General features: G+C 48.6%; 2 protein-coding genes across 4 annotated transcripts in view; both read right to left on the reverse strand.

Moving 5' to 3' along the window:
* Positions 1–2,040: 2,040 nt before the first annotated feature.
* Positions 2,041–9,779, reverse strand: LOC137439208 (toll-like receptor 1). Its single transcript, XM_078767940.1, is given in 4 exon segments — positions 2,041–3,069; positions 8,041–8,199; positions 8,201–8,777; positions 8,780–9,779. Coding segments are annotated over 4 exon segments (2,421 nt in total). The 3' UTR covers positions 2,041–2,384.
* Positions 9,780–17,809: 8,030 nt separating this feature from the next.
* The window catches only part of LOC137439405 (hepatocyte nuclear factor 1-beta), a 113,562-nt gene continuing 112,290 nt past the window's right edge, over positions 17,810–19,081 (reverse strand). For all 3 annotated transcript variants that reach the window (XR_013621421.1, XM_068135130.2, XM_078768396.1), the window contains one exon: positions 17,810–18,967. Coding sequence is in view for 2 of the 3 variants with exons in the window: in XM_068135130.2 (XP_067991231.2) it covers positions 18,840–18,967 (128 nt within the window). In the remaining variant the exon portion in view is untranslated. The remainder of the gene's footprint in view (positions 18,968–19,081) is intronic.

Raw genomic sequence — 19,081 nt, forward strand, 5'->3', positions numbered from 1 at the left:
GTCCCCTTTATACCCAAACGATTATTGCAAAATACCCTTTAGATACCTTATACCTTTAGACCCCTTATATACACCGTTAAACCCTTTGGACCACTTACACTCTTTAGACCTTTACACTCTTTATCCCCTAGACACCTTACACTGTTTGGACCTGTAGATCTTTTTGACTCACACCACACAAACATTTCGAGATCCTTCTTGTTATACTCAGACTATACTTTTTTCAACAAGTAATGCGTAATCTTCAGCCACGCGGGGAGTGCATGTTTTTGCTTTGAATTGAGCGATGATTTCACATTATTGTTGTTTTTTTGTTCTTACCGGCAACATGTCGCAGGTCTACAAGAGCGTTGCTGTTGTTGTTGGGGGTCTTGTTGGAGGTCGATTTTTGAAATGTGCACCCATTGGTTGAACAGCTGCCGGACCACACCCATATCTGTCGATTGACTCCGCCCACCATAGGACTGAGCCGAAATGATATGGCGACCATATTGTAGGCCTTTGCTGATTATAAACTGCCCAGGTTTGTTGTGTCAGATTTTCATTGCCTTTGTTTGGATTAAGTGTTATTCACGATGAGGGATCCCGTAAAATCTAGTCATATGTCAAATAATAGTAAGGTTTAATCAAGCCCGTCAGAATGCATGATGACCAAGCGTTACGTTACGTAATCAAGTGTTATATGTTACGCAAATTACAAAACCGTGTGACGAATCAGCTCGTTCTGATATAACCGTGGCGAGGGTGACATGGATAAAAGGTGGCGAGTTAATCCTAATGGCGCTTGCGTGTTTCTCAACCGGCCTGTTAGCGGATTCTGTCGCAGGGTGTGGCCACAGTGTGGTCATTCTTGTTAATCCGGATGAGATGTCGGTTTAGTGAAAATCTCGATAATTTTGATGTTTAGACATTGTTTCAAAATAAAATGAATTTATCTTTTGTAAAAACTGATTATTTCTCTTCGTTTATTTGACTCATTCATTTCTGCATACCTTTTCTACCTCAACACCTGAATCAATCTAAAAGGCATGAGATGGGGGTATATATCGTATGACATCATCGGTGAAGTGGTCTGGTCATATTGCATTGAAACGAAAAACGTTTTTAAAATGTTCACCAGAACCGTTTAACAAATCAATGCAAAACTTCACACATATAATGGACTAGCCATGGGGAATATATAGTTTGAATTTTTGTTTTCATATTCGTCTTTATTGATGTAATTTATTGGTTCACGAGTTATCAAGTGACCACTATATTCGTCATGTGTGTGCGTCTGTCTGCATGTGTGTCTGTCTGTCCACAGCATAACTACCCGATGATATCATCTGATCTTGATGAAACTTGGGTGGGAGGTTGATATCATGATCTAGTTGTGTCCTGCCTAGAGTAGGCATATTGCGCCCATTGTGGGCGGAGCCAAGCCCGAAAAAGATGGCTTTTTAGGGGATAATCGAGTTCAAGCTACATCTTCTCCGAGGGAGTTGGTGGAATCTGACAGGGGTTTCGATATTTGGTTAGGCCAATGTCATGTGTCTAGCCCCACGGAGCTCGATTTGTCATTATTTTTTTTTCCCCCATTTCATTTTTCACCGAATTTTCGGCATTGTGTAACTAACTAACCCCATAACTGATTATACATTATTTTCTATCTCATTTCAAGGTCAGTAACCTTCGTTTTGACATTTCCGGGCCTGGCCTTTCCGGGCCTGTTTCTGTTATAGTCCGTCCTTTGTCATTGAATACCGCTCGCTCGTGAACCATCGTCGTCTCCTGACTTGTCCATTTAGTGGTCGTTCAAATACTTGGAAATTACTTTGCATGCAATATTTCTTTTTGCACGCAAATTCAGATTTATGGAGGGTAAACCCAAAGCGCCAATCGGGGCGTTCCTTCCAAAGTATCTTCTCCACAATCAAGACGTTTCTGTGGAGCATCAACTCCGACGTGACCAGATTGGAGTCACGAACCCCGGTCACATTACAATAGATATCTTGATTAACACAAGAACATTTCCTGGTACAAACTTTGAAGGTTCTGGTCATGGCTCTTTATTTCAGCAATAGTTTGAGAGCTTGCAGCAGTTAAGATTATGTCACACTGATCCTGTGTGTTACAAAGCTGAACAATAAGAAGCTTAAATCAATGAAATCATGCAGTAAAGAATACGCAGTCAAATAATTGAACACTTCGATTTAAGATTACAATGTCAAGTTGGCCATAATCTATAAATACAAGGAGACTCGACTCAAAGAGGACACGCTCCATTTTTGGCGAGGGTTGCGTTAACACATTTCTAAGTTTAAGTATTCCTTATTCTACTCGAAGATATTCATCATCAAATGTGTGCGATACAGCAAAGATGTGCAAGCACGTAAGGAAGTTCAGTGACCGTTAACATCACGTATGTCCACTATAGATCCCATCATGTTTCCCAGGTCTGTAGTCAAGAGAGCCAGGAGGCTACACCAAAACATGGCCCGTTTTGTTTCTTCCTCGGGCCAGACAAGGTAAGTCTTTTTGCCGAGAAGGTTTCTCAGCTTGCAAAACTTATGGGGCACAGGGGCAGTCGGTAGCGGTTCGATGAGGAGAAGAACGAGAGAGTCCTCTCGCTCCATCATCGTGCGCTGGTGTGCGAAGTACAATTCGTAATGGCACCACTCGCTGTCTACGAAGTTTCTGGAGAGCACGAAGATCGTTTTGGCGCTCTCCTCGATGCAATGGACGATGTTGTCGACGATCCATTCTCCAGGTGTGAAGTCTCTTTCGTGGATGCAGAGACGAAGTCCTGGATCTAGAGATTCCGACATAGGAACCATGCATTCGTTAACCCAACCAGAATCGCGATGGCTGTACGACAGGAAAGCGTGGTAATGGTATGCTTGGTCGTTGCTGAGATGAAGGTACCTCCTTCGCTTGGCCCAAACCCACACCAATCCCATGCGGATGAACCACAAGGCATCCATATAATATCCGAGGATGAGGATGAAAGCGACAGTGACTGCCGTCGTTAGAGTGGTGATACCGATGAGAATGGGGGTGTGACAAACCACGTAGTTCGGATGGAAATCCACAAGTGGAAAACAGTGTAGTGAAATTATACCAAGGTGAACCCAGGGGTGCTCGCCACGGAAGGGGCCGTCTAAAAGACCCGGGACAACCGGGGCGTGCGGACACTTCAGCGGAACTCACTGTGACATTATCCAGTAGTTTGAATGGTATGTACGCCCCCAAATGCTGCGCTGACAATGCGCTGCGCTAACCATTGTTATATTGAAACTACCATTGCTGCTCATGAATGCTCTGATTTAATGCCTGTTGCATGCATGTATATTTACAGGATGTACTCCAGATCTAAATGATATTAAAACCTACCCAGAGGTCAAGTCGTGTCTGAGCTTGATTTTCACGACATTTAATATCATTTAGATCGCCGGAATGGCTGACCACAAGATGATCGTGGTACCGATTCCCGGAGCCGACCCTCAAGCTGAGGGATCTGCATCGGAGTTTGCTCGTTGGCTCAAACGCTGCAGAATCACTTTGCGGCTCACGAGACAGAGCCCACCGCTGCGATAAAGCTGTCCGGGGTCCATCACACTGTTGTCAAGAACATTTCTCGATTTGGGACGTACGCTACGGCCCTAGCCGAGCTGAAGCGCCTCTACGTAAAGACACGGAGCGCTGTGCACGGCCGGCATCAACTCTCTCAGCGGAGACAGCAACCGTCTGAATTGATCGATCGCTTCGCGCAGGAGCTGCGCTGCTTATTGGCAGACTGCGTGCAGGACGTCCGGACGCATGAGCAGGTGCAGGACGATTTGCTCCGAGATTCATTCATCTCCGGAATAAGTTCTGGAGTCTTGCGGCTCCGTCTCTTGGAGGTCGCGGAGCTGACATTTACAGAAGCACTACGGCTGGCACGCGTATACACAGATGCCCGAGAAAAATTGACCGCATATGATCACCCACGAGTCGTGGCAGGGACCTCGCAACACGCGCGACCTGCCGAGGATACGGAGGAGGACCCGACCACCACGACGGCCGAGTCTCTGGGAGCTCCGGAAGCGGACTCCGCTTCCGGCCTCACTGCTGCCGCCGCTGCCCGGCCACGGCCTGCCCGGTATGCAAAACGTTAATTTAGTGGAAATCGGCAGCATCCTCGCTCTGAATGCCCGGCCCGAGAGGCGACGTGTCACCTGTGCTCCACTAAGGGCCATTGTGCAAAGGACTGCAGAAAGGCCGCTCGGGGCACGCATTCCGCTGATCGTGATTCCGTGACGAGCGGAGATCAGCGGAACATAGAGCTACTCGGTGGAACCATCTCCTCCGCGCGAATCGCGCACTGCTCGTCGGAATCACGCCGTCACGACCGGCTCACTCCGACCACTCGCTACTCGGTGGCCCATCTCCTCCGCGCGAATCACGCACTGCTCGTCGGAATCACGCCGTGTCTCTCACGACCGGCTCACTCCGACCACTCGCTACTCTGTGGCCCATCTCCTCCGCGCGAATCGCGCACTGCTCGTCGGAAGCACGCCGTGCCTCTCACGACCGGCTCACTCCGACCACTCGTTACTCGGTGGAACCACCTCCTCCACGCGAATCGTCGTGCACAGCACCCATCCCGTGCTAATACTCTGGGAGGCCCGCGATCCCATTCTGATTCCGATCACCTCCTCGCCACGAAGCCGCACATTGCTCCCTTTTGCGGGCCCTACTCGGTGAGGCCCACGATATCGGCGAGGCCCACGATTCCGAACGTTGCTCGGAATCACCTCCTACGCGAAGCCACACGTGGCACCCATCGCGGGCCCTCTCTACGACGCCGGCGATTCCTATCGCTGCTCGTCGGAACCCCTCTTACGCGCGAATCACGCGCCGCACCGTCGCTGGATGGAATCCCTACAATGCACGACGCGCCAGTTGCGCGCGCCGCATCTTCGCTGGAAGGACCCCTTTGCATGCGGTTCCTCTCGCAGGCCCTACTCTGTGAGGCCGGCGATTCTGATCGCGGCCGTCGCAATCCCACCTACATGTGGCTACTCCCCGAGGCCGGCGAACTCCGCTGCCCGGAATCGCCTCAATGGAGGCTCGCTTGGCACCATGCGACGACTCGTCGCAGCACGGATGAGTTTCTCAGGACGTCGAGCGGGACCTTCATAGCCTTTCACGGCACTCGGGCGTATGCTTATGGTGGTTGATCGTATACCATGTGTATCCTATTATATGATCGTACTTCTTCGTCCTTTGTTGTTCCCGATCTTCAAACGGCGTATACGTGAAACACCTGCGACCATTGTACACCGACTGCTTTCATTCCTTTTTCACACCCCGCGTTTCACCCAATTAATTTAATTTGATAACTGTTGGATTGAAATAATGTGGTGTTGGTGTAGAGCAGGCTTGACGGACCAAATGGCCTCCTCTTCATCCTTCATGTTCTGACCCGAAAACGAGACGCTACTTCAGGTCGTGCAGTCTATCGCTGCCAAGCATGCTCGCCACCTCGACTCGGCGGGCTCACCCGCACTGGATCGACAGGCCGAGCTCAACGTTCGGTTTCCCTCGTACGCGGTGCGCCCTAGATATTACTTTCGCCCGTCGGCCGGGTTCGTATTCCGTATACCGATCTCGAGCTCGCTCGACTGCTGTTGCCCCATGGACGCGAGACTTTAGATTTCGGAGTGTTACTTTACTCCGTCTGGGAATGCCGCTCAGCTAGAACTCGCCGTCAAACCCGCCCGCATGCACGCGCCCGAACTAATTGATGACGTCATCGACTATATCACGCGTTTGCTTTACGGCGTCATTAACGTAATTGCGTGCTTCCCGCGATCTCATCGGGGGATTCGTTTACATTTCCCTGTACCTTGGTAGACTACGTACCAAATGTCCTTTACGTAAACGCCGTAAACAACGTAACGCGGCGCTACCTCAGGGTCGCGCGCCAGCGCCGTTTAGGGAGTACACGGTGACCTCGTGAAATGGTGACATTGAGCGTCGCGCCCGACTCCCTTGTCACCTGCGCATGTAACGGGGCACCGTACCGCCTGCTCGCCCTTGACCTTGGGCTCGTTGTTTACTCTGGGCTCATTGTTTATCGGACAGAGCTCTTGGCTCGTACATTTCGAGCCTGCGAGACGCCTCGTCTGATTCCATTTTCCCTCTGCCCGGACTGCCTGTGACTCAGCCTGACCCAGACTGTGAAGGTCGTCTGTCTTCGGTATGCAGCACGCTGCTGCACCCTCGGTGGGGGGGGGGGGGGGGGTGGGATCGGGTGCCTTAACAGATGTTTCGTCTACCTCGATAATCTTACGGTTTGTGGATATGTCCAAGGGATATGACCATGATGCCTCTACCTCGATAATCTTACGGTTTGTGGATATGTCCAAGGGATATGACCATGATGCTAATTTGCAGCGCTTCCTTGAGGTCGCGCTGGTATTACTTAGCTATGCACGAGGATACGTGCAAATACTCCCTACGCACGTGCAACTCCCTACGCACGATTTCTGGGGTACACCGTGACCCATGGCTCTGTCGCTCCGGGTAAGGAGCGTCTGCGACCTTTGCTCGACATGGCCCCTCCCTGTGATCGGGCCACCTCGCCCCTTGTGGGGGCCCGGGAGGTTATTGTTGCTCGCCCGGGTGCCGCCCGGTATAACGCCTCCCACCTCGCCCCTTGTGGGGGCCCAGGCTTTGAGTCCATGGATGGTCGATCTGAGCCATTCCATGATGGTGTTGAATGGATGGATTGGTCGGACAGCCGTGGATGGACAGTCCATCCGGGGCGATGGCTGTCTTTGGGTCTCTGTGCCATTGTGTCCGTGGATGGACGATCCATCCGCGGTCCGGCTGGATCCGTGCCATGCAATGATGGCGTTGTATGGATGGATCGGTCGGACATCCGGGGATGGCCTATCCATCCGGGTCATCTAGCATGACAATCATCTCGACATCTAGACAATCCATCCGGGACAACGCTGGGACAAACATGGTTTGTCCAGCCGGGACTCTCTCTCGGTCTGCCGATCTTCTCCGATCCTCCGCGCGCGCTGTACAGCTGGACAGGATGCCATATGCATCCCGGGGGTTCTGCGCGCTTCGCTGGAGAGGTGCGTTTCGGTCGTTTTGTGCGTCGTCGTAATCAGCCATGCCGGTCGTCCAGGCAGCCTTCAGAGGCCGCTCGTGTCTCGTGCGATCGCTGCCAACGGTAGATTCGCGTGCCGAAACAAGAGTTTGTAATGCGTATGTACCCTTGGGAGCCAAGGCAGGTACAGACTTACTGTAGTGCTTACTGTAATGGACTTACTGTAGTGGCCTCCTGTCATGTACTCTTACTACTGCTTTACACATCTTCCACATCGACACATCTTCCTGAAATGTTGCCTTGCGACGAATGGACAGTCGCTCTTCGGCAAGGCACGCCTTATGTAATGAGTTGCATAACGCAAAGGTACACCTTATCCATCTAGCTGCTGTGCCGACTACCCCACAGTAAGACTACTGCTACCCACGGGCTCATCGTCTTCTCCCTGGGATGAACACTGCTTGCTCGGTTCGATATCTTCTTGATTGGGATTTCCTCCTCAATACTTCTATATCTGGGGATTGATGCTAACCAGGCTAACAGGTTGAAATGCAGTAACCCTGCCATCGACGTGGATTGACGTGACCCATTCGTTTATTGCTGATGCTTGCTTGCAACCTGCCGAGCGGCAGTATAGTTCTAACGGCGGGGAGAATGTAGTGAAATTATACCAAGGTGAACCCAGGGGTGCTCGCTACGGAAGGGGCCGTCTATAAGACCCGGGACAACCGGGGCGTGCGGACACTTCAGCGGAACTCACTGTGACATTATCCAGTAGTTTGAATGGTATGTACGCCCCCAAATGCTGCGCTGACAATGCGCTGCGCTAACCATTGTTATATTGAAACTACCATTGCTGCTCATGAATGCTCTGATTTAATGCCTGTTGCATGCATGTATATTTACAGGATGTACTCCAGATCTAAATGATATTAAAACCTACCCAGAGGTCAAGTCGTGTCTGAGCTTGATTTTCACGACAAACAGCATTGGTCTTCGGGTATCTGCACTGATACTGCTTCGGCCAACCTACAAGGAGACTTTTGTCAAAGATGTTTCGAAACCAATAAAGCTCACAGGTACAAAAATACGGGTTATGCCCAAGGTTTACTGAGGCCTGAAAAGGTATCCTTCACTATGACACCAAAGTTGTTGTTTCTCAACTCGATGTATTGAAGAGATGTCGAGTTGAGATCGGCTGGTAGGAAGCCAATGCGGTTTCCTTGCACACGGAGATCTTTGAGAGCTGGGAGACGCTGGCTGAATGAATTCGGAAATTTTGCAATGCGCGTGTTGGACATGTCCAGTAGTTGCAGGTGAGGCGAGAAACAGATCGGGTCACTATTAGAAGCATCGTTATGACTTAGGACGAGTGACCGAAGGGTTTTGGGCCAGTTGCAAACAGCAAAATGATGGATCATATTATAACTCAAGTCTATATGGTAAATCTTTGGCATGAGTGCTAACTTTTGGGAAACCATATTCAAGTCCATTATCTTGTTGAAAGCAAATAGAAGGTGAGTGGTGTCAGGAAGGACTTTGATGTATCCGCATTCATGCCACCACAATCCTTCGGCGGTAAGCAAGTTGCGAGAGAAGTCAACGAGCTTCAATCCTCGGATATGCATTAAATTGCAGTTCACAACGTTCATACCGGTGTTTGACACCTTAAAACGTGAAAAATCGTAAAGTTAATCAAAAATATTGGATAGTTCATGTTCCTGTAAAAGATTCCATCAATGCTGACCTGTTGCAATAGTCCTGAGCGATTGACTCCTTTGATTCCATTGAATATGACGCTTCCATTATTAGCAAAGGTGCTGTTGACAACAACAAAATTAGTTATCGATGACAGGTTCAAGTGTCTTAGGAAGTGCTCAAACATGCTACTTGTACAGGTAATGTTTATTAAGGTAAGATTTTGCAGGCCGAGGGAAAGTTCTAAGCCAGAAAAGATATCGCAGCTCTGATTTAGATGCAGTATTTCAAACACATTCTCCAGGATTAATTCCCCGATAGGTGTGTTTGCGAGATCATTAAGCATGCGACATAATATTTCTGGGTCGCTGTCGAGTGTGAAGTTTGTAGCAAACCGATTCAACCTGGAGAAGGGGGATAGCACTCCATTCGCATAGCTCTCGAGTGGCCCACCAGAGTTCAACCACAGCTCCTGCAGAGGTGCATTACTCACACTCACTAAATCGTTGCCTCTTAAGGATGAACAGTTCTGTGAGCCGATGGTCAACTTCCTTAGCTCTTTCAAAGCTGAAAAGGTCTTACCAAGTTCAAATGAGTTATAAGCGTTTCTGGAGATGTCCAATGACCACAGGTGCACAAGAACCGAAATTGTCTCGCTCGGAATAAATGGCAGTTGGTTGCCACGAAGGTTGAGATCCTCCAGGTTCGGCACATCATCAAATACGTGCGGTGCTATGTCGGTCAGTTGATTGAAGTTTACCGACAGGACACGGAGGCTTCTGTAACCTCCAATGCTTCCGGCTGGCAGGTTCTTCAGGAAGTTACGTGAAAGGTCAAGCTTCATTAACCCTTTGGGAAGATTTCTCGGTACAGCACATCGTTTGCGATTCGAGCAGTCGGCGTCAACACCGTCTTGCGAGACGTGACAACTGGAATCGAAGGAATGCACAATTCCCACGAAGAGGACGATGTGGAAGAGCACGACCATAGATGAGTTCACACACGCTCTTCGATTCCTCATGGTTGAAGCTGTTAAAGCAAAACAACTTGTTATTTCATTAGCCGTCCATGATTAATTCGTGGAGGCAAAGTGATTGGGGATAGAACAAACTCAAACTCAAAACTACAAATAACGTCATCAAGATGTGCTCCAAAGCATAATCTAAGTTGTTGTGGTGTCCTTTAAAAGTCTGCATTGTTGCTAATAACACATTTGGCTCATTTTCGTTGTATAGTTCACACAGGGGTTTTAAAGGAACTTGACAGATTGAAAATCTAAGTAAAAGATACTCACGCCGTTGCACATTCGAGGTACCGATTGGAAAGAGCTGCGCACAGCACGGGGAAACACCAGCTTTGTCCCTGCAGCTGTGAACTTTATACCAACCGAGAAGTTGAGGAATCGAAACGGATATTGTGCTTGCTTCTCCTTTTTATAACCAGAATGAAATCCTCGACAGGACAGTTTGAATTTGATACTGAAGGATCAATGAAGCACCGAGGCAACACTATTACCAATTTGAACTTAAGGGATCATGAACAATAAACGTTAGACGCAATTTAGAAAATGGAGGTGGCACCACCAATTCGTGTAGTTACTTGGCCACCACGTTTCAGGACCAATGTTTTGACCACCGAGTGGATAAGTAAAAATTTGATTAAGCAATATATATATATACTAGCAGAAGTACCCGGCATTGCCGGGCGAGGGAGGGGAGGGGAGGGGAACAGGGGGGAGCGGAGGGGAGGGAACGGGGGGGAGGGGAGGGGAGGGGAACGGGGGGGAGGGGAGGGGAACTGGGGGAGGGGAACGGTGGGGGAGGGGAGAAGAGTGGGAGGGGAGGGGGAGGGGGAGAGGGGAGAAGAGGGGGGGATGGGGAGGGCGAGGGATGGGAGGGGAGGGGGTGGGAGGGGGGAGGGGTGAGGGGGGAGGGTGGGGGGAGGGGGTGGTAGGGGTAGGGGGTGGGAGGGGGGAGGGGGGAGAGGGGGAGGGGGAGGGAAGGAGGGAGAGGAGGGAGGGGGGAGGGGAGGGGGGAGGGGCCGGAGGGGGAGGGGAGGGGAAGGGGGGAGGTGGGAGGGGGGAAGGGGGAGGGGGAAGGGGGAGGGGGGAAGGGGGAGGGGAGGAGGGAGGGGATGGGGGAAGGGGGGGAGGGGGAGGGGAGGAGGGAGGGGATGGGGAGGGTGAGGGATGGGAGGGTGAGGGATGGGAGGGTGAGGGGGTGGGAGGGGGAGGGGGAGGAGGGGGGAGGGAGAGGAGGAGGGAGGGGGAGGGGAAGGGGGGAGAGGGGAGGGGAGAGGGAAGAGGGGGGGATGGGGAGGGTGAGGGATGGGAGGGTGAGGGATGGGAGGGGGGAGGGGGTGGGGGGTGGTGGGAGGGGGGGAGGGGAGGGGGTGAGAGGGGGGAAGGGGAGGGGGGAGGGGAAGGGGGAGGGGGAGGAGGAGGGGGAGGGGGGACCGGCAGAAGTACCCGGCATTGCTGGGTGGGGGAGGGGAACGGTGGGGGAGGGGAGAAGAGGGGGAGGGGAGAAGGGTGGGGGAGGGGAGGGGAAAGGGAGGGGGAGGGGAGAAAGGGAGGGGGTAGGGTGGAGGGGGAAGGGAGGGGGGAGGGGGAAGGGGGAGGGGGGAGGGGGAGGGGAAAAGGGAGGGGGAGTGGGAAAAGGGAGGGGGAGGGGGAGGGGGAAAAGGGAGGGGAGGGGGAAAAGGGAGGGGGAGGGGGGAAATGGAGGGGGGAGAAGGGGAGGGGAGGGGAGGGGAGAAGGGGAGGGGAGAAGGGGAGGGGGAGGGGAGAAGGGGAGGGGTAGGTGGAGGGGTAGGGTGGAGGGGGAAGGGAAGGGGGGACGGAGGGGGGAGGGGGAAGGGGGAGGGAAAGGGATGGCCAGTCAACAACGACGTTGCAGTTCTCATGGTCGGAGAGCAGCACAGCAATTGGACATAGTCCTGCATATTCGCAACAGCACGAAGCGGCTTTTGGAGACTCACCGATCCTGTGACGTCCTCCAGTACCGGCGTTGCCAGGCGGGGGAAGGGAGACCCGTACATTCCCAACCCGTACATTCGCCCTCTCGACTCAAGCTCACTTGGACAAAAGCCTCGCACAAATTACACCGTGAAGGCCCAATGGTCATGTCTATGCCACAAATCACGGGCGCACTGAATTGAAAATATATAGAACGCTCATAGTCCGTGAAAAGTGAAGCCGCCGTGTCGCCATCTTGGTCAGCACGACTCGACCAACTCGCTTCGCGGATCTCGTTTTGTGCGGCAAGAAACTGCTCCAATCGGTTACGGAAGGGTTGTGGAAAGACGTTTCACAGCTGTTTCAAAGACGTCTTTAATTCATATCGCACAAAATCGGTACAAAACACGATCGCATAAAAGGTGAAGTGACGTGTGACGGGATGGAACATCACGTGATCGCTCTGAGCGAATCAGTCTGGCGGCGTGAATGGAACATCACGTGATCGCTCTGAGCGAATCAGCGAGCTGCTCTGGAACCGGCTGAGATTAGCGGGTACTTCGCTGAAATGCGCTGAGGTTAATATGAATAAAAAATATGGATCGTCAAATATTTTGAGTTCGGCCATGTTCATCCCACGCTCAATGGCCATGTCTATGTCAAATATCAAGCATGTAAGCCTCTCCGTTTAGGAGTCTATCAGTAACATTACACACACACACACACACACACAAACTGTGTTTTATATATATATATATATATAATTATATATATATATATATATATATATATATATATATATATATATATATATATATATATATATATATACGTATATATATTGTTGTGGATATGAGGACTGTATATATATTTTTTTTATTGTGTGCTGTATGATTATTATTATTGTTGTTGTGCTGTGCCTCCTGCCTCCGGAGCTGTGTAAGATCAAAAGGGCGTCCCATAGTCCACAAGCATACACGTCAGCCAATCATAGGATATTCATGTTCGATAGTTATATCTTATTCTGTGTTTTAGGATAAGGCTGTGTCTCCCATTAATTGAAGTACTCCATTGCACCAGTGAAAGAGAATAGATCCCCTTCCATTCCCATCCCCAAAAATCCCCATTTCCTTCACATCCCCCTTTCGTGATTGCCGACCCTCGATTGCCATATTACATCCCCTCTCGTCATTGCTGAGCCCTCGATTCCCAATCACCTCCCCTCCAATAACCGCCATTGACCACGAGGCTCGAGTCAGGGAAGAAAGGCGTGTCTCCACCTCGTCAGAGGAGGGGAGGGGCGCGCCCGCCCGTCGTCGTCCGGGGCGGAGCCCGAGGGTCGTGCGACCAGCCAGGGCCGAGGTGAGCGCCCCGATGGGCGTGTCCAAAGCGCCGGGGGCGTGATCGCTGGGGGCGCTATAAAAGGGCGCAACCGGAAGTGAAGCGGAAGAAGAAGAAAGGGAGATGCACTCTGGGTTGGTCGGAGAAAGAGAGAGAGAGGAGGAGTTGGTTGCACCGAGAGAGAAAGAGAGAGAGAAGAGTTGGTCTGAGTCGGGTGCCAAAAAGGAGGGTCAGTGGTCACAGTTGGTTGCGGTGGTGAGAAGTCGGTGGTGAGAAGCGAGTAAGACAAGGCCTGGCAAGGCAACTGCAGGCCGCCGCAGCAGCGACACCCGGCAACCGCAAAAGGGGGCAGGAACGGCGGCTGCTGAACGCGCCGGTTGTGCGGCGGGACCCCCCCCCTTGGACCTCTCCCTCTCCCTCCAGCCATCCACATCCTGCGATTCCTGCAATTCCCCGTGTGAGTCGTCTTTGTTTGTTCTGTCCTGGGTAATAAGTTAAGTCTGTAGATAAGCTAAATTTGCACTGTGTCACCTGCGTCTTGTACTTGTAAATAAACTGAATTGCTTTTTGTTGCTTGTGTGTAAATAGTAGAAATAAATTCAGTAGTAATATTTCAAACCTTTTTTTTGTCTCCGTTTTCCTCTTGCATTGCGTCGCTTTTGTCTTTTCCCTCATTGAGCAGCTAGGGTGCGATACAACCAACGTTCGGGTGGAATCGGGTGAGTTTTGTTAGGTCGCGGTTTTAAACCACCGCTCGGTCTATAACATCCTAACCGCGATCTATAACAATATAAATATATATATATATATATATATATATATATATATATATATATATATGATGCACACATATTTAAACGCAAACATAGTTGCCCCGGAATCAAAGCTCAGAGCTCTAGTTGATGGGACCCACAAAAAAAGCAAAGCAATAAAGTAGAGAGCTTTGGAGGGGAAATGTGAATGATTTCCACCTGGTAACTATAATCTAGCCACTACTATACTAATACTACAAGGAGTTAACGGGTGTAGTGAAGGCTATTTTATGACCAATATCAATCCTGCAACCTGCAACCTTGAACACGTAACATTGATTGTCAGGTCTACAGTGCAGAATTTAGGAAGTTCTTCTTTATTAATAATCAGCAGAGATTTCAGGTTCCTGGAGGAGGAAATTGGATATACTCATCCAACCACAAGAGCCCATCGACTTTATGAGCTGTCGGTGTACTTTTATGGGAACTATAAGGACATCAGTAGACAACACGTGATATGGATTTAATTTTCTATACGGTATATATAAAGCAGATGTCGTGTCCGTTTGCACTTCCGGGTCACTTGCCGGTTAACTCAATGCCATTATAGCTCAGTTTATGTTTGTTCACAAACTACTTTGATACCCTTGAGCCAAACGCAACCAAAAGTTTCACTGTCTACTCGTGTCCCTACTTACACTACATGACCAAAAGTATGCGGACACCCTTCTAATTAGTGGATTCCGCTGTTTCAGCCACACCCATTATAGACAAGTATATATAATCAAGCACACAGCCATGCAATCTCCAGAGACAAACATTGGCAGTAGAATGAGCCGTACTGAAAAGCTCAGTGACTTTCAACATGGCACCATCATAGGATGCCACCTTTCCAACAAGTCAGTTTGTCAAATTTCTGCCCTGCTAGAGCTGCCCCGGTTAACTGTAAGTGCTGTTATTGTGAAGTGGAAATGTCTAGGAGCAACAACAGCTCAGCCGCGAAGTGGAATGCCACACAAGCTCACAGAACGGGACCGCGAGTGCTGAAGCATGTAGCGCACAAAAATTTTGTCCTCACTTGCAACACTCAGTACCGAGTTCCAAACTTCCTCTGGAAGCAACATCAGCACAACAACTGTTTCTTCGGGAGCTTCATGAAATGGGTTTCCATGGCCGAGCAGCCGCACACAAGCCTAAGATCACCATGTGCAATGCCAAGCGCCGGCTGGAGTGGTATAAAGCTCACCGCCATTGGACTCTGGAGCAGTGGAAATGCGTTCTCTGGAGTGGTGAATCACACTTCACCATCCGGCACTCCGGCGGATGAATCTGGGTTTGGCGGATGCCAGGAGAACACTACCTGCCCAAATGCATAGTGCCAACTGTAAAGTTTGGTGGAGGAGGAATAATGGTCTGGGATTGTTTTTCATGGTTCGGGCTAGGCCCCTTTGTTCCAGTGAAGGGAAATCTTAATGCTACAGCATGCAATGACATTCCAGGTGAATGTGTGCTTCCAACTTTGTGGCAGCAGTTTGGGGAAGGCCCTTTCCTGTTTCAGCATGACAATGGCCCCGTGCACAAAGCGAAGTCCATACAGAAATGGTTTGTCGAGATCGGTGTGGAAGAACTTGACTGGCCTGCACAGAGCCCTGACCTCAACCCCATCGAACACCATTGGGATGAATTAGAATGCCAACTGCGAGCCAGGCCTAATCGCCCAACATCAGTGCCCGACCTCATTAATGCTCTTGTGGCTGAATGGAAGCAAATTCCCACAGCAATGTTCCAACATCCAGTGGAAAGCCTTCCCAGAAGAGTGGAGGCTGTTATAGCAGCAAAGAGGGGCCCAACTCAATATTAATGCCCATGATTTTGGAATGAGATGCTCGATGTTCAGGTGTCCACATACTGTAGTGTATATGTTCCATCAGCTTACATTGTACAAGTATGCAAAGATCAAAAATGAGCAACTTATTCATCAACATGAAGGAAGACAAGTTGTGTGCGCATGAATATGTCAACTTAAGAGATGCCCTGAACAAAAATAAGGATGCAGCAAACATTGGGCAGAGTACCACCGTTGGTGATACCACCATCAACATTTACAAGTTGATGGAAGTATCACCTTTACTTTACAAAAAACGTAATCTTTGACCCCATCGTTGCCACTTTGAGGGCATATTGACACTATTTGGCACAGTATCTCGTGGAGAACATTTAATACCGGGCCAGACATGTCGTTGGTTACGAACAAAACAAACAAGAACACGTAGATCCACAAACGTCCGGAGCAAAATTCATATTTAGCATCCTTTTTGACGTTCAGCTGATGGCATACTCTAAAAATTGTATATGTTGATGCCACCTGAGCTTATTCCATGATGCTTTCAAATGAGATGTAATAAATAGTCTTCACAAACAACTCCAAAGTGATAAAGCTAAAAAACGTAGATCAAATCTGAATAAGTTTGATTCACAGAGAAAATCTCAGTTGCACAATTATTCAAACCCTTTGCCAAATTAACCCTAAATCACTGCAAGAGCAAATTTGTTTGAAAGGTTATAAAATAAGTGTAATGGGTTTCACCTGTATGTAATCAGTGGTTTAACTTAAAAATGAATCTCTCCCACTTATCTAAGGAGTTTTAAGGTGCAACTTACTTGGTCAATGAACAAGGAAAACATGAAGACCAAAGAGCTTTGCAAAGAAGTCAGACATAAAGTGGTGGAGAAGCATCGTTCAGGAGAGGATTATAAGAGGATTTCAAAGTCACTCATTATCCCTTTGAGTACGGTGAAATCCATCATGAAGAAGTGGAAGATGTATTATACCATCCAGACTCTAACAGATCAGGTACATCATCCAAACCCAGCATCCGGGCAAGTAGGAAACTGGTTGGGAATGTCACTGAAAATTCAACAACAATTTTGAAAGATCTGCAAGGCTCTATGTCTGAGATGGGGGTCTGTGTTCATCAATCAACAATATCCTGTTACCTTGAGTGATAGGGCAAAATCAACATATAGCACGGTATCTAAAAAATATGTAAACAGATTCGGATGAAACTTGGTGGACAGGTTTAGTGTGTGACAAGGATGAATTGATTCAATTTTGGTGAAGATCCGAATCCAGATACGAGAATTTTTAAAGTGATTCTTCACCATTGAGTGATCGGGGCAAAAACAACATATAGCACGGCATCTCAAAAATATGTAAACAGATTCGGATGAAACTTGGTGGACAGGTTTAGTGTGTGACGGACATAATGGACAAAAAGACCGTAATACAAAAAAGACTCAAATATGTTTAATTTCTCCCAGTCATGCATGCGATGATATCGAGTATCCTCGGGCAATGATGGCATTGCCTTTCTATGGCTGGTACACACGGGTAGGTGTGTGGTGTAGTCGGGGGGGTCGCCACTCCTCTTCGTCTCTGCCGTTGGGGAATTCACCCTCTTCCACCGGTGCCGTTGGAGTCTATGGGACTCTCATCCATCAGATGTGCAGAGCCATCTGCCATTTAAACTGCATAGCTGTGGACCGTTACCCTGGTAAGGGGGGCTGACAGGTACTACACCTTGCCCACAGGTACTCATCACTTCCGTCACCAAAGATGGATGGAGGTTATGTTTTCACCCCTGTCGATAGGGGTCCGTTTGTCTGTCCGTTTGTTTGTGAACAAGAGATCTCAAAAAGTTGTGGACGGATTTGGACGAAATTTGGCAGAGATGCAAGGCAGGGGCATCCATCTCCCTGAGGTATCAGAAGACACCCGCATACCCTTGACACCAGTCATGCATGCACATTACATCACAATCCGAGTCCGTTTCAAACTTCACCTGAAAGTTCAGCCAGTCCGTTATAAATCAACAAGTTTGAAATAGGACACTTTGTAGAGTTAGACAGATTTTAGCAACCGTGCCTTCATTTACCTCTTTGGATCCAAAGGACAGTTATAGCATAATATCAGTGTTTTCATTTTACTTTATTGACAGTTATACAATGTTAAGGCTTTACATTCATACAGAATGCATTTAAAAAGCATATTTGTACAGAGGCATCTATAGTGCAGATTTATCAATCAACAACCGGCTGTGGACGATGCGTAAAGAATTAATATGTTACATTTTGATATGGGGTGAAAAGGCACTTCCAGGAAATGTGTATCGAAAAAACGAATTCTCAACAAAGGTGAACGTTTTGGTAGAAGATCAAACCACTTGAATTTGCTGCGAGAAAGGGAGTTTTGTATGTTTGTCGTGTTCCGTTTGATTAAACAAACCAAAATTACTGGGAAAGTAGCATAAAATCAGCAAACAAATATAGCCATGCAATTATGATCGATGAAAAATCATTTTCGGTATTGATGTGACAAGGGCCTTGCAGCATTTGAAAAAATAAACAAATAATAAACTTACCTCCATTACCTGTGCGGGGTGATGTGTTCCATTCAAATTACAAAGGATTTTAAAATAATACTGTGCATAAATTTTATTCCACGCAAAATAATACATTGGCTAATTCTTCACAATTAGAAAAATGGCAAAAAAAAAAAATCTCAATTGTTCTTCATAACTAAAGTGAATCGCATCTGAGTTTTCATTTAGAATCTTCACATTTCATGTATACGTTCCTTTATTACTCGGCTGGTTCCAGTGACGATACGTTCTGTACGGATTCAGGTAATCAAATCCTCACAGCTCCACAAGCAAATTCCGCTCCAAAATTACAGGGTCTCAAAATGGAAAACTTTTCAACACCAAGTCTTTTTTTGACGTATCCAGTAAGTTACACGTATTCTATTTGGACCGTACAGTTGTTCCAGATCTATAGTGAGTACCCGATGTTGGTCTTCGTATTTGCACCTCGCCATCGTCGACTACGTCTCACTGTGCAGGTTCTGTTCTCTGATCGAGTTCCAAAAGAGCAGCCGATGGCAAGTCCCTCCAGTCCAGTGGCTTCACAACGATGTCCAATTCAGACCCCACTCTAGAGGTCATTGGGCAGATGACACGATCTGCTCACTGAGGAAGACGTCGATGTTACCGTGTCCTTGTGAGAGTAATTGTGAGTGTGGATCCGAGGCTGGATTGGTGTGAAACATCACAAGGCCAGAAGAGGACACTGGAAGGAAAGAAGGCCATATTTTGAGCGATGTTGCATTTATCAAAAGAAAGGAATGGGAAAGAAAGGAAAACATTAATCACATGTGATGTCAAGCTCTCCAGTCATGATTCT

Source organism: Myxine glutinosa, chromosome 14 (assembly GCF_964187855.1).
Source record: "Myxine glutinosa chromosome 14, kmMyxGlut1.1, whole genome shotgun sequence".
NCBI lineage: Eukaryota > Metazoa > Chordata > Myxini > Myxiniformes > Myxinidae > Myxine > Myxine glutinosa.